Raw genomic sequence first — 16161 nt, 5'->3', positions numbered from 1 at the left:
TGTATGAGTAGTGGTCAGAGCTGAAACTCAGTTCAATGATTCTCAGCACTGCATGTCAATATACTTAGCATTTATGAAATAACATTAATGGTGACTGACGTCTGTACAGAATATAGATGGAGGGGCTGAAATTCTTGCAGCAGTCAAGAGTGCAGTGGTGTAATCCTTTAAGGATACGTGGGATGAAAAACAGATGAGAAACCGTGAGCATCTTCCACAAAGCACCAGGTCTGAAGGAGACCAAGGCCATGAAGTTTCTGGATCATCTCAAAGCAGCATGGTACTGCAAATGGGGTATTTGAATTATCCAAACTAAGAAACAGCCATGCATGCCTCATCAGAGGTTCATGTGACAGCAAAGGCATTGTTTTTTATTGAGGAAGTGGAGTGTGCAGTCTGAGCAGAAGACACAGTAGCAATGTATGAGCAGGCCAACAAGACCAGCCGTTAAATTGTCTTTGGAATGTCATGACTGTGCGGGGGAAAGGGGGGATTTTGCTGTCCTAGTGGCTTTGTCCTCAAGTGAAGATAAGGGATCTGCTAGTGCTAGCTAAAGAAGAATGCTTTAGTGCATAAGAGGCTTGTGTTTTTGCAGCAGAAAGACTAGGGGTGAAATCCTAGCACCTTTGATGTCAATGGAACCAGGATGTCACAACAGGATTCTAGGGGTGTGTATGATTTGTATAGAGATTGTATTTCTTGCCTGAAGCACTTGGGTTTATGCAAATGACTGGGACACTTGTAACTGTCCTTTAAAACTGGGGGTAAAATGAAATGCATGGTGAGCTATGAACTGTTGAGCTCCTGCAGTTTGGCTTGTGGGATTTTGCTTTGTTTCTATAAACTTTGGTCCAGCAGCAGTTGTCTTTTAATAACTTTATTGAAATATTTGAGTTACTCTCCTTTTGATTTACCAGTATCATGTACAAAATTAATAAAATAATAGGGCCAAATTCAGGATTTTCCATTGCTGAACTTGTCCCTAAAAAATTCTGCAGATTTTAGTTAAAATTCCTGATGAAATCATACAGATTTTGGAAAAACTGCCTACATTTTCCCAAATAAATAAATAAATAAATATCCCTGGGGTTTTTTGATCATACATAAGATTTACACATTCTCTGTATTCTTAAATGTTGTTTTTCCATTCCTTCAGTATGTTTTTTTTTAAATGTATAATGGGTTTTTTTGTGGTTTGCTATTTTACTCTACCAGTGCAATACAAAGAGAGAACTTTGAAACAATTTAAAGATGTACACTGATGATTAGCTAAATGAGTCAGTGCACTGAAGTAAGATACAGGTGTTCCTGGATATTGTTGTCAGCAATAACACTGACCCTCTGTGTCCTTGTGATGATCACTTAGCATCTCATTGCTTCAGTTTCTCTGTCTCACCGGAGTTTGAGATTAATTATTGTTGACCCTATTCTGCCACCCTTACTCATGTTGCGTAGAACCCTGGGAATGGGCAATAGGGGTTGGATCACTTGATGATTACCTGTTCTGTTCATTCCCTCTGAAGCACCTGGCATTGGCCACTGTCAGAAGACAGGATACTGGGCTAGATGGACCATTGGTCTGACCCAGTCTTATGTTATGACCTCACCATGCAAGTTTTTTGTAATTAAAATCAGTAGGATTGCCCTCATAGGCCTGGATCCTGCACAGCACTTAAGCATGCATGTAACTTTGCCCAAGTGAACAGTCCTATTGAAGGACTACAGACGTGAGCCGAATGATGCATGTGTTTGTGTTTTGCAGGATCAGGGCCATAGTGAGGTACAATAATACTCACCAGGAACAAGATGTTTATAAAGAACTTTAAAGGTAAAAAGCTTAGTTTAAGTGCTGTCATTAATCTGACTTGTTGGAAAAGGGTGTGTTTTGCAAACATGCAAAATGCCTTAACTGATCAGCACCTAAGCCTGCAAGTGCAATTTGAGCCTGCAGCTCGCCTTTGGTAAATACTCACGTGAACTTAAATAGGTGGCCACTCTCCTGATCTGTCTGTTTTGCTCTCTCACTTTAAATGCTTGATGGGTTTTGCCTTCCTAAAGCCCCATCTCTGGCTATGTTCAATTGCCAAATTGTACAGACTCTCGGCATTTCCATACCCAGCTCGGGCCCTCTTGTTGAAAGTGAAGCCCATTAAAATAATATGGATGCGTGTGAATATACATCCTGCCAAGCGGACAGAAGTCGGCAGGAAATAATAAATAGCCAAAAGAAATACAAGATATTAAGTTGGTAGAATCCCCCTGAGCATTCTGTTTGTTTACACTCAGGTTCAGGAAACTGAATTTGAGAATTTTCCCTTTGCCCAAGAAAGAATCTGTTGAATATAGAGCACTCCAGCTTAAAGAACGTGTTCTCATAAGCAGCCTTCCTCTAAGGAGAAAAAAATTCTTCATTCTGGCCATCTGTGCTGTTCAAGAACACAAAGCAGACTCGCTTCTCCCTTTCACTTCTCTCTTTCGCTCTTCCCGCAAATTACTGTGAGATTACGTTATTCTTAATGGGGATGGATCTGAGAGGTAGATCAGAAAGCCGGGTCTACCCTAACAATTCATAATACAGTTCAAAAATATCTCTAATGTGGCACTGCAGAATGGCATGTGTATATGTTGCCCTTCTTTCGGAATGACTCCGAGGATGTCATCTGCCAAGTATTTTTTATAATTTAAACATGACTGATGCTTTGTTTGCCTTGGGTTTAAAAGATGTGGCTTTGTCTGTGAAGCACATCCGTGTAATTGAACTTTTCAGCTGATTTTTATTCAACGGCTAATACACTTGCTTTACTAATAGCTATGCCCACACATCTCCTTGCATGCCTCAAGTTTATTCAATAAATGTAAAATTAGTAGGTCTAAATGTGTCAGCCTCCGACTGAGCCCTTTTTATCAATTGTGTTATAAACATGAATATGAAAGTAAATTGAGGCCAACAGTACTCTAATCTGTGCATTCTCCAGAAAATTCTGTGTGTGTTTTTTTTAAAAGTCAGATACCAATTTTTATTTATTTACTTACTTACTTACTTTTACCTCAACACAGTTAACTGAACATTTTGGAAATTTATAGAGCGCAAAAAATAGAGCAATGGTACAAATAAACATTGTCCCCGGCAGTTTGAATTCATAGAGGTACCTCCGTTTTAAGTCACAGTTTCTCTAACAGTCAGTCACTCAAATGTCACAGCTGGACTGCAAGCTGATTGTGCTGCAAACGTACACTGCCCAGTCAGAGGAAGGTGGCTTGTTTTTCCACTCGTTTTATTAGGCTGTTCCAAATGATATACTGTCATGATGCATCCTGCATTTTTTTCAGATGAGGTGGACTGGGTCAGTTTCTGGGCTGCAAATAAACCTGTTAGATCTCTCATCAGACATTTCTTTAAAAGAAAAAACGTCATTGTGATAAATATTTGAAGTTAAGAATGCTAATTTTACACATGGTATATTTGTATGTACAGAAAGAAACAGCAGCTCAATGAATTTGCAGCGTTGCTGTAGCTGTGTTGGTTCCAGGATATGAGGCCATGTCTATACATATAGCTGAAGACGCTCTATGCCGACGGGACAAGCTCTCCTGCCGACTTAGTACTGTGCTCAGGAGCTCTTGTGCTGGTGTAATTTATGTCGCTTGGGGGTGGAATATTCACACTTCTGAGCGACATACATGTTGCCGACATAGGCTGTAGTATAAACATGCCCTTTGAGACACAGGGTGGGTGAGGTAATATATTCTGTTGGACCAACTGCTGTTGGTGAGAGAGACAAGCTTTTGAGCAACAAAGAGCTCTTCTTCAGGTCTGGGGTATGTAAACAGAGTGACACAGTTAAATACAAGGTGGAGCAGATTGTTTGGCGTAAGTAGTTAACAGCTGTTCTAATCTAAGGGGCCATTCAAGGTGAAGTGACCCATTAACACCCCTGCAGTCATAAGACAAAAAAGGGGGGCTTAGCGGGTTACCATTGTTGTAATAAGGCAAAAATCTAGTGTGTTTATTTTTAAGACCATGATTTTTAGTGTCTAGCAAAGTTATGAATTTAAACTCCCAGGCTTTGTCTTTTGAAGGTTTTATGTAGGTTTCCTTTGAGGACAAGGACCGAGAGGTCAGATACCGAGTGATTGCTTTGTGAAAAGTGTTCGCCCACAAGTGATATAGTGTTTTTGTCTTATCTTGTTTTGTGAGGAGAGTTCATTCAGTTCGTCCAATATAAGATATTACCTCACCCACCGTGTCTCTCTAATATCCTGGGACCAACACAGCAACAATACTGCATATAACCTTAACATGGGCATTCTTGTATTGTATCACTTGTTTTTGTAAAATTATCAAATCAAATAAACTGTTTTTTCCCCTGTGTGTTAATGATTCAAGCCTATAACATTATCAGATTTCCGTTTGGGACAGTGTAGTTCCTGGTGGTTGTTTTTCCTATCAAAAGTATTATGAGCTGAGAAGACCATTGATAGCATATTGAAACTAAGAGCTTGGCTACTCTTGTGAGTTAGAGCGCATTAAAGCAGCCCTGGGCGCCCTAGCTCACTACCTGTCCACACTAGCAAGGCATGTAGAATGCTCTGACTCCGCGGCTAGAGCGCTCCTGGTACTCCACCTCGGCGAGAAGATTAACGCTTGGTGTGCCTTGGCTGAAACACCCGGGCCTCAGTGTGAACGAGGTGTTGCATTGCTGCACTCTGATCAGCCTCCAGAAACGTCCCATAATCCCCTTAAGTCAAGTGGCCACTCTTCTCATTGTTTTGGAATCGCTGCAGGAATGCAGATATGCCCTTTGAAAGCTCTGTTTTTGACATCGGGCTGCTTATCTGCTCCAAGACGGAGCAACCATTACTGTGGAATGCGCTGTGTGTGTGAGAGAGAGAGGGGCTGCGGGGGGAGGTGTCTGCTGCTGTCTGAACTTACAAGATAGAATGCTGACATGCTCTCAGCCCCCCAAAACCCCACTCTCTCTCTCCCCACATACACAGAACACACTCCCTGTCACACTCCACCCCACCCACCCCCATTAGAAATGCAGGTTGCAGCCACTTGCGTGCTGGGATAGCTACCAAAATGCACTGCTCTCTGTGGCTTGCAAGAGCTGCGAATGTGGCCACGCCAATGCGCTTGCAGCTGTCCGTGTGGACAGACTGCAGCGCTTTCCCTACTGCGCTCTACGAAGGCTTAACTCAAAGTGCTCTACATCTGCCAGTGTAGCCATGCCCTAACAAAGGACAAACTGCAAAATGTTCATAAGCTTGATTTTTAGTTAAGAACCCCTAACATGTGGCTGCGGCTTTGATCCTCGTCCAAACTGTCCAAACTTCTTGGGTCTGGAAAATTAGGCTGCAGGTCTAACAAAACCATGTTTTCCTTTGAGATTTCCAGTGTTTCCTGTTTCTGATGATGCTAGAATGCCTGTCTGCTAGAACAGGCTATCTGGTGGCATTTTTGGCATTTCCAATTCTGGTCTGTTTTTAAAAAGCTGCCCTAATTGTAAGCTCAACAGCAAAAAGTATGTGAAAGTTGACAAAATGTTACAATAACCTATAGCAAATGTGGATGGAAAAACCGGTCAAGTTGTTTTTCATAATGAATGTTGTAAACAAGTGCAAGAAAACCAGACAAAGAGACTAAATGAGTCCAAACAAAAAGGTCATGGTGATGCATTTCAAGGACTGTGTTAAGATCATGTTTGGTAAAACAAGAAGCCGTTGAACCAGAAATTAATGTACCAAAATGGGCTTGTCGGATATTGGGCCTAATTGGAGGACAAAATGATGAGGGGATGGGCTATTCCACCCATCACTCTCTTTTTGGGTCCTGAAAGAGAGTTTTTTTGGGGAGGAAGTAAGGAAGAACAGACAGAGGCTACTGAAGCAAGCTTCATCATCATGGCTGCCAACCTCACCATTTCCTAGGAGCCCTGGACCTTCATCATCCTGATTCTGAGAAATGTCCTGACTAGACCGAGACAGAGAGATGGATCCAGAAGACCTTGCCAACCCTACCAGTTACAGATGAATCCCAAACACCACCAGAGATCAAACAGGGTTGGACTTTAACAACAGCATCTACAACAATGGCTCCAGCCCATCTCAACTAATATCTTCTCTTTTCCCCACCAGGACAGTTATTACCATCTTTGATACCACCTGAGAGACTGTCACACAAGGGATTTTCCCCTGTAAAGACCCTTTCCAGGAAAAGGGGTAAAATAAAAGTCTTACTCAATAATTTACATTTCAAATGCTTTAACTGGTGTCCCTTCTTTCTTTTTTTTTTTTTTTTTTTAACAAAAGGTTAAATGGATTTTTAATGGTGTGTTGGCTTAGGTACTAAGCAGGCTGAGGGGCCTCTATACCGAACCCCAAACCATGTTTAATGTTGGATAGTGACTGGATTTATGTTAATATCTTTGGGCCATATATTTCATCTAAATTTAATACAGTAAGTCCCGGATGGGAGCGCAGAGGTGCACTAAAATGAAAAATAATTTACCCTTTTTTTTTATTCAACCCTCCGAATAAACCTTTGGCTTGAGGTTTGGTTGTTACTTTATCCCAACTGGTTCAGCTTCCTTCACCTAAGTCACTTCCTTGGTCCCTAAGAAGTATCTGTAAATAATTTCTAAATGGGAACGTAATGAAAAATCAGATATAGTTTGTAAATAACAAAGAAAAAACCCACCTCAACAGAAATGGAATTTTCCTTAAGAAAGGTAGGTTTTCAAATTGAAACACTGAACATTCTTTCATACCTATGTTCACTACTTATGGGTTATCTGCCATCGCTTGCCTTTGTACTATAGCTGGGCATAAACCCCATCAGGAAATTGTATCTTTTAAATGGATGCAGACTACGTTTCCAGTTTTTCATTTTAGCCATTAAATTATTGTCCCCAATAACTAATGATCTGCATGACTGTCTTTGAGCAATGTTTTAATGCCATAGAATCAACTGTGCTATTGATTATTAATACCGCTATTTTTGGTTTGTTTCAGGGATTATTGGGAATAACAAGGCCATAGGAAAATACATCACAACAATGATCTTTTTATATTTTGCCTGCCTCCTGCCATCCATTGCATTTGGTTCCCTAAATGATGAAAACACAAGAGGAGTTATTGGTGAGCTTCCCACTCTTTTTGGTTTAAAATCCTATCTCCATCTGTCAGTCAGGGTTGCTTTACGTCTGTTTGGGGGAAATAATGAAATAAGCGAGGTCTGGTGGAGGAGACGTCGGTAAGGACTTCTTTTCCAGTAACAATATGGACAGTTGTTCTCCCACCTTATTTCTTTTAATAGATTAGAAAAACGAATCTGTATCTATATACAAACTTTTCTAGTGTCCCTAGGTACATAGACAAGTACAGACCTATCATTGTGTTCTTGCTACCCGTGTTGCAATGACAGTAAAGGTAATCCTGTGCAAAGGGTTGTAAGTCCACGCTTATGTGTTTGTACAACACCTAACACAATGGGGCCCCGCTTCTGACTGGGGCTTTGGGGGACTATTGTAATACAAATAACTAGCCTGGTGGAAGACATTTGCTCACTCTTCTAGTTCACCCAACCTATCCATGCTGTAGGCCTGATTGCTCTTTGCACTAAGGCCCCTTTACGTTGTGCTTGCAATTCAGCAGCAGCTTAGTGGAGATGAGAATCCAACCCTGTTTTGTGTACTACTTATGAATGAAAAATGCTCTTTGCTTCACTTTCAAAAAGTGGCCCTCAAACTATGAGGCATGCCTCCCAAGGGAGGTGCAGGAATGTGTCAAGGAAGGTGCAAGCTGTGCATTTGTTTTGTTTTTTTTTATGCACTCCAGCTGTCAGCCCCGGGCAGCAGGGCTGGGACTGTCAGCCCCAGGAGGCTGGGGCTCATGCAGAAGGGCCATGCACACCAGGGTGGCGGGGGCAGGGATAAAGGGGACAACCGCTGCCTTGGGCTGACAGCTGGAACCCCACTACCCGGGTTCAGGCTCTCACCGGGAGGCAGTGGCGGGTCTCCAGCTGTCGGCCCCTGGGAGGCAGCAGCAGCAGTGAGGTTGGCAATGGGTCGTAAGTCTGCTGTGAAAAGTGATATTGACAAATGTCCCTTTTCACGTTGCAACCCTTACTTCTGTGCTGCCGCTGTGCACCCAGCCAGCAGCCATGGCTCTCTGCTCTGCCTGTCCGGCAATGGGTGGGTGGGTGGGTATGTAAGGGGGGAGGGGCGCAAACTATTACAGACACAAAGAAGGGGGGTACAATCAAATAAGTTTGAGACCCACTGCTTTAAAAAAAATTCCTCTACTCCCCATGTGAAAGGGCAATTCCCTGAGATCCCAAGTCTCTCTTTAGACAATTAATGTAAGTTTGGTTATGTACCATCAATTTGAATTCCCTAGTAATGATTGTGCCCTTTGTGTATTAACTGCTATCTGTGGGTAGTCCCTTGTTTGGAGTGTCTTGCTCTCGGTAAGTGCTGTTAGTGGCTAGCATTCATGACTTGGGTGGTTTACATTAGTGCAATAATAATCTAATTGATCGCTAACGGCATGTGTATGCTGCAATTAAACACCTGCAGCTGGCTTGTGTCAGCTGATTCGGGCTCATGGGGCTCAGGCTTAGGGGCTGTTTAATTGTGGTTTATACCTTCAGGCTTGGGCTGGACACTGGACTCTGAGATCCTCCCTCCTCGTGGGGTCCAGAGCCAAGGCTCCTGCCTCAGGCAATTGCAGTGTAGCCATACCCTTAGTAGAAAGTGCATTTGTAAATAGTTGGGCTTAAAAAAACATACTTTTTCATTATTTTTAGATGTGCAGAAGACAATTGTTGGCCAGTGTATCGGTGGACTTCTTTATGCTCTGTTTTCAGGGCAGCCACTAGTTGTACTCTTAACCACAGCTCCTTTAGCTTTGTACATCAATGGTAAGTTTACCAAAGCACAATGCGGATGGAAGAGAACATACTGCACTCAGAATCGGTGAGATGACACTCTGAGAGCCTTGCGTTCCTTAGAGCTGCGCTAGGTAAATCTATCCTAGGCCTACAACTACACAAAGCTAAACTTTACAGACCTGCTTTCAGCCCTGGAAAAGGGATTTAGGGAGTGTTGTTTCACTGAGATTTCTAACAGAATAATTTTAAATGAAAAAAAAGTATACAGCTTTTTTATGAGAATAAAATTGAATTTCCGTGGGATGTGTTTTTGTTCTCACTTGGGAATAAATATTTGTATGCATTGAGGATCAGGGACTGAAATATGCATCGTTAATATATAGTCCTGATCAGGTGTGACAAGTGGATTTTCAGCAATGGCTAACCAGTGACGGTAGCCTTTTCTTAGCTGGAGGTACAGGGGAGTTGGCTCCACCAGTGTTTCCATTATAGGTCCAATAAGTCAAATTACAGTGGGGTGGTTTGGTGGCTTAGCTCTCCACTAGAGAGATACTTATTACTTGGCTACCTTCAGAAGAAACATTTGAACAGGTCCCCCCCTCCCCCAATCCACCCAATTATCATTCTTTAAACATTGGTACTGACATTATGTTAAGACTTTTTTGACGGGTCCTCTGTGTGTGCTATGCTACCAGTGGTCATTAACAAGAACAAATGGAATGTTAAGATGTGCTGTATCAGATTTGGCTACATGGTACCTAGAAAATTCAACAGCAGCCAAAGGGTCAAGCTATGTAATGCAAGACCTCTCTCTCTTTCTCTTTCCTGTGAGCGTTAAACTTCCATTTAGATCTGGAACGGTCCATAGTGTTGACAGATGGAATCAAAACTATTGCCTATTTATTGCCTTTGAACGAATTAGTGCTTTAGCCAAATACAATTCATTGGGCTCAGTACAAGGGTAACTGGATGAAATTTAATGGCCTGTGACATGCAGGTCAGACTTGGTGATCTAATGGTCCCTTGTGACCTTAAACTCTATAAATCTGAGTGGTTTATCTATAATGTCTTAAAAACGTGAATCCACCACTGAATGTGTTACTGTTGTTGCAGTGATCCGAGGGATCTGTGATGACTACAGCTTGGATTTTAGTGCTTTCTACGCCTGGATTGGACTGTGGAACAGTTTTTTTCTTGTGCTGTATTCTCTCTTTAACTTCAGTCTTGTAATGAAGCTCTTTAAAAGGTACCTCTTGCTTTTTTCAAGGGAAGTCCCATTTTGATTATATTATTCAGCAAACAGAAAATCATACGTTCCAGAAATTCCTAAATGTGAACTTGCTATAAAATCTATGGGCTTGTCTACATGAACAATTAGTTCACAGCAAGCTGGGGTATGAACTGAACCAACGCTGCCCTGCCATGGACTAATTTTCCATGTGGACCTTGCTGATGTGCATTAACAGCTCATTAATGAGCTTTGATCTAGTCCCGTTTCAAAGAGGAGGAGGTCAAAGCACATTAATGAACTGTTAATACACATCAGCAGGGTCTGCAGAGACCGTTAGTCTTCAGCAGGCTGGTGCACTGTAGATTGGTACCCCCACTTTCAGCAAACTAAATGTCATGTAAACAAGCGCTATGTTACAAAACTAGAATACTCTCAACTGAGAATATAGTTTTGGGTTTGGACATTATGTGCTCATTCAAGTTTTTAGTACTTCTGCTTGCAAGATGTTTTCAAGACTTGCTAGTTCTATCATCCAAATCAGTGTTTAACTAAAATCTGTACACTTTCCTCATAAAATAACAAGTATATTAATATGTTGGGGGGTATTCAGACTTTGTGACTCTGACCATATTAATCCATGGGAGCTTTTTTTTTTTTTTTTTTGTAGATCAACAGAAGAAATCATTGCACTTTTTATATCAATCACATTTGTGCTTGATGCACTCAAAGGGATTATTAAAGGTAAGCACTGAAAGAAGGTGGTGTGTTTCAGTTCTGATCCATGCTTAGTTTTGCTGTAGAAAGAAAATAACTAGGTTTCAACCATAAATTCCATTTCTTTTCAAGGCAAACCATCCTATAGAACTCCCAGCAAAATGTGATTTGCAGTATACACAACATTCGTTGTCTATTAAGTATTCATGAAGGGTCTTCAGTTTTTCTAAAATGTGTTGATGGGAAGATGATTCATGACAAGGTTTTATTTTGGATATGTAGGCTGTATTATAGACACTCTTGTTTCAGCTGTTCTATTAGGATCAGACACTAAAATCGAAAGGAGAAGGTGCAATTTAGTGACACTGTAGAAATTTTTGCTTCCTGCCACCCACGTACATTTTACTGAACCGTTTCATTTCTCTTCAAAGCCCTGTTCAACAAAAATTCACCATCATTTTAGATTCAGTGGACTGGCTGCACCCATCTTCCCTTCCTCCATCAATAGCACAGCGAGCTTTGGGGCAAGTGGGGCATAGCGGGGGGGGGGGGGGGGGAACCTTAACCCTTTGAGTAACCTACCTGGGCTCTGGAGTCCACATCAGTTGTACTGGGCTATGTGAAAGTTGGTCCTTGCAGTCTATGCCCGGGCTGAAGGGATGTAAAATGCAGAGCGCTCTGAAGCGTTGTGCTCCAGCTGCCCTGTGTCGATCCTGCTGGTGCACTCTGAAAGGTACCTAGAGCACATTAACGTAGTCCTGTTTGAAACGGGACGTCCTCAATGCGAACTGGGTACCGTTTAGATTGCGCCATTTAGAGCAGGTCGAGTACAGCCCCTCTGAAAATCGCCAGGGTTCACCTCCTGTCAGACCTTAACTGTGTAGTGCCCCGGCACCCTCTAAACACAAGGCACCACGAGGTGCTGGGTAACATAAAGACACTCCACCTGTGGCCAGATACGGAGGGAGACCGGCACAGATGACTTCAGAATGAGCTGCTATACCAGTCCAGCTCCCTTAAAGGGAAACATACAGGTTTTGTAGCAAATGCCTGTCAGGATGCATCTAAACTAAGCGTTTCTGGTCTCTCGGCCAAACTGGTCACAGTTCATGAATTCTCTGCTGTACACCTCTGCAGTGTTTGACCATGGGTAAGTAAGAGTAACAAATCTCCTGCAGTCTTTACCTTCGCATGAGTCAGGCAACAGGATGGGGCACAAACAAGATGAAAGCTCCTTACAGAAACTGCATGCTAAAGGCAGTGTTCCTTTTGCTTTGCCTTGCCTTGCCTTGAAAACTCTTTGAATGAGGGATTAGCTGATGTAATTACCCCCCCCCCCTTTTTTTTTTGCCTGATACTAACAGGGCGAAAGGGGTTTTGAGTTCTGCAGCCTCGAATCCTTTATAATGAAGGTGGTCCCATGGTGTGATTTGCAGTTCTTAGAACCTGCAGGTTCTGCTCTTTATATCGCACACTCCAAAAGTACATTTAAAAAAACATTATCCGGGCTGCAAAATGAAGCACTGAAAAAAGTTAGGAAATGCCAGAGTTAGGGTTGCTTGAGCATTAATTCGAGCCCCTTGTGCACATGGATTATGACACAGGCTTCAACTGCATGACCATGGACTATTTTTCCCACAGGACTCTGGCCTCGTTCAGAGCACAGAATGGGTTGCTCTCACTCAATGAGCAGCTCTTCTGTATTTTTTCTCCTCATTGTTCCGTGTGTGGCCCCAGGCCTTATTTACTGCACACTATTCAACCTGCTCTGAAGACAGAATTACTAATTTACCATTTTCTGTGGTGCTGTGACAGTAGTTTGAGTGCTTCCCAAACGTTAAAGTTCTATCCCCATTTTACAGATGGGGAACTGAGGTACAGAGAGATTGAGGCCCAAAGTATCCACTATTTTTGTGTGTCCATTTTCATGCCTAGGACCTGATTTTTTCTAAGAGTACTTAGTACTTATTTTTTGCTATGAGTACTTAGCATTTTGCAGCATTTCCTGTGTTCAAAGCCCATTGACATCCGTTGCAGCTGCGAGTGCTCAGCACTTCTGCAAATCAGACTTTAGCATCTCAAGCTGGTCACCCAGAAAATGAGGAGCATGCAATTAGTGATCACCAATGGAAACTCTGTGGCAGATGCAGGGATAGAATCCAATTGTATGCAGGACACCCCCTTGGGACCTTTACAACTCTCATCCCCATCAAAAATAAAACAAAAAAACCCCAGCCACCTCTGCTACTCGAACTAATGGAGTAACCGATGGTAGTAGCTGTCCTCCTCTATGTGGACCAGAACTAAAGGAGGTTCACGGATATTTGCTAACAGCAGAGGAATGATGAGTCACAAATCCTAGGTTCCATTCCAGGCGCTGGAAGGGATGTGATCTTGTGGACACAGACTCTTCTGCCCATTCTCCCTTTTTGTCCTCTCCAACTTGTCCTTGTCCTATTGTCTCTTCCCCATCCCTTGCTCTCCATCCCCTCACCTGACCAGTCCCAGTCTCCGCTCCTCAGACTTCTCACCCCAATCCTGTCACCTTGCCCAGTAAATCCTAGTATCATCTCTTTGGACTCCCCTGCCAACTGTGTCAGTTTCCCTCCTCACCAGCTCCTTATCCAATCTGTCTCTTCCCAGCCTCCAGTCATCCCCTCTTCTGACTACATTCCCCATCCCTACTTGCTTCCAGTTCCAGGCTCCTGCTCTGAACTCCGCAGCCAACCTGTGCTGTTATCCACTCAGTTTCTTGTCCAGTGTCTTTGCCTAGCCAATACCATTTCTCCCCCTGTAACCTGGCTCCTCCCCATGGGATACACTGATAGATACTCCGAGTCTCCTTGACCAGCCGCTCCCAGTTCCAGTCTGCCACCCCAGCCCACTGGTTCCCAGTCTCTCTCTCCTTGGTTTTCTGTTTCAATCTCTGACCCCACTCCCAACTCTCTCTGCCAGCCTCTGGTCCCAATCTACTCCCCCTGCTCCCTGCCTTGAAGGTCTGTCTCTTGTTCCTTCTGTGTTCAAAGCAGGCAGCTTCCGCCTCCATGTTGTCTGGGCTCAGCAGGGGAGAGGGGGCATTGACCGTATAGGAAAGGCATGTTCCCTGCTCTCGAGTCGAATGCCTGGCCCACAACAGCCCAGAACTAGAATTGCAGGGAAAGCCCTGCTCACCCCCTGGCTGGAGCATGCCCAATGCAGACCGAATCTTCAAGGAATTTGTATGCAAAGCAAAAAATAAATTTCTACTTAGCACGTGTGAAGTGCAGTTGTTAAATGGCTTATAACTTGGCCAAATATAGGCAGATTTTCACAGGGATGCCAAAAGGCACATCCTTTGCCAAACTTCAAGTCCTTGCTCCAAAGCATGGGGGCACTAGATCTTCTCAGAGTAAAGGTTCAACAAAATGTATTTTTTCCCCTAGCCGCCTCCTCAGAAGTGGCTGAACCATTTTGGCTGAAATTTTCCAAAAGAAATTCAGCCTGATGCGGACAAGGAACATTTAAAACTTCCACCCCAATGGTTAACGTTTGACAAAGTTTTATAAGCAACTGAAATCAGAGTCTTATAATGGGGTGGTATCAGGCAACTTTAATATTGGGCAGTGCTACCAGCCCCACCTATAACAGCTGTAGACATCTCACAGTCCGCTTTCAGCATGGGCCATGGGAGTTTAGGAGCACAGGTCTTTCACGCTGAAGGATGTTCTGCATTAGAATGTGTTTAAAACTGCTATGGTCCTCACTGCTCAACTCCATGGTATTTCTGGCTTTTCTAAGTACATCCTGTTACACTCTTCCAAATATCTATCTCCCCATCTCCTTGGATATTTAGGTTCACCGTTGCTATGCCCCCTCTGAGATCGGCTGATTTTACTACAGTATAAAAAATCCCCATGTGTGTCCAGTATACCATATTGAACGATGGAAGGGTGTGCGCAGCATCACTGAAATGAGGCTTTCACAGACCCTTTTGATCCTTTGTAAATTCTCCTGTGGACTGATGGAGTGATGATACTCGGGGGTTATGAGAGGCTGCATGGACTCCTGACTACAGGACCTGTATCCAGGGGCTCCAGAGTTCTAATCCGGGCTCCTGCTACCAACTTTCTCCATAACCCCAGCAAAACACTTGACCTTTCTATGTTAGTTTTTGCCTGCCTTATTACTGAGGTACAGTCATGCATCTAGGGAGATCAGAAGGGTGAGATCAGAAGACTTCTGCATGCTGGCGGGTTGCATAACATGTCAGCTGGCTAGACACTATGCTGCTATGACTTTCCTGCTACCTTAAAAGCATGGTCAGGGAGTGCATCCAGCAACGCACTGCTCCCAAGGAAGAACATGTTTGTTTTCTTAATTTGCCAAGCCATGTTGCTTTTATATATGCTTTGCAAGGTATCCTTAAATATGCAGGAAATTAGGGAGAGGGGTATTATCACATCTAGTAATTCAAACACATGCATTCTTCTTAGTATCCTAGTGACCATTGTTTTCAACTCATGGCCCAACCACCTAAGCCATGCGTTTGATCTTGACGTTGGCACTCTACAGAAAACAGTTCTGTAACAGCTGAAGCAAACAACAAAGGTGAACTAGAGGGATCAGAGGGAACTAGAAATTAAACTGCATTCTGGGATAGTTCAGTTTAAAGCATACAACCTTCTAGTTTAAAGTGTTTTCTCTATTGAATTTGCGCGAAGAACTCAGCTGTTGTGTAATGTCTCTGAAAAGACTGCTTAGTGTGCAGCAGCTGAATATTAAATACTAAATCCTTGTTACATGGCAGACTGATCTATCCAACTGCCAATCATTCCAATCAGACCACACATTACAATAAGTAAAATACGGGTGTAAAATCAGCTACGTTTCCCCAACATTTAATCCAAAGTGAATACATATAATCTAACTGCTACGTTTAAGTTAAAATGTGAAGTGACACAAATCAGTAACAATCTTGAAATTCATTTTAAGATCTATGCTCAATTCTAAACCTACGCTGTTGTGTTCAAGTATTACTGTAGTTCCGAATGTGAAATCACTTACTGTTCCCAGAACATCTATGGCAACTAGACCAAAAGGATGACTTAAAATGTCAGCATTATTTTGAATTTCTTGGCCTTTTTTGCTTTTTGGATCTGAACCTTGTCAGTAGTCATCAAAGCAAAGAGTGTTTATTGCCATTGGGTTAACAGTCAGTTAGGAATAATTGAGGCTGTTACAGGTCTTTAACCCCAGCTGGCTATTAATCCTCCTGAATTATTGCCATTGCTATTATTAGGAGTGTCCTTTTAATGGTCAGAGCAGTAGACTGCAGGCCAAAACT

The 16161-nt window shown here is 42.8% G+C and overlaps 1 protein-coding gene across 1 annotated transcript in view; it reads left to right on the top strand.

Moving 5' to 3' along the window:
- The window catches only part of SLC4A11 (solute carrier family 4 member 11), a 115364-nt gene that overhangs the window by 65795 nt on the left and 33408 nt on the right, over window positions 1-16161 (top strand). The window contains exons 10-13 of the mRNA XM_077816188.1: window positions 7015-7140; window positions 8810-8923; window positions 10007-10139; window positions 10792-10865. Coding sequence (XP_077672314.1) covers window positions 7015-7140; window positions 8810-8923; window positions 10007-10139; window positions 10792-10865 — 447 coding nt within the window. The remainder of the gene's footprint in view (window positions 1-7014; window positions 7141-8809; window positions 8924-10006; window positions 10140-10791; window positions 10866-16161) is intronic.

The sequence above is a fragment of the Eretmochelys imbricata genome, chromosome 4 (genome assembly GCF_965152235.1).
Source record: "Eretmochelys imbricata isolate rEreImb1 chromosome 4, rEreImb1.hap1, whole genome shotgun sequence".
Classification (NCBI taxonomy): Eukaryota; Metazoa; Chordata; order Testudines; family Cheloniidae; genus Eretmochelys; species Eretmochelys imbricata.
The sequence above is the reverse complement of the archived record's forward strand: the minus strand, read 5'-3'. Positions and strand labels throughout refer to the sequence as shown.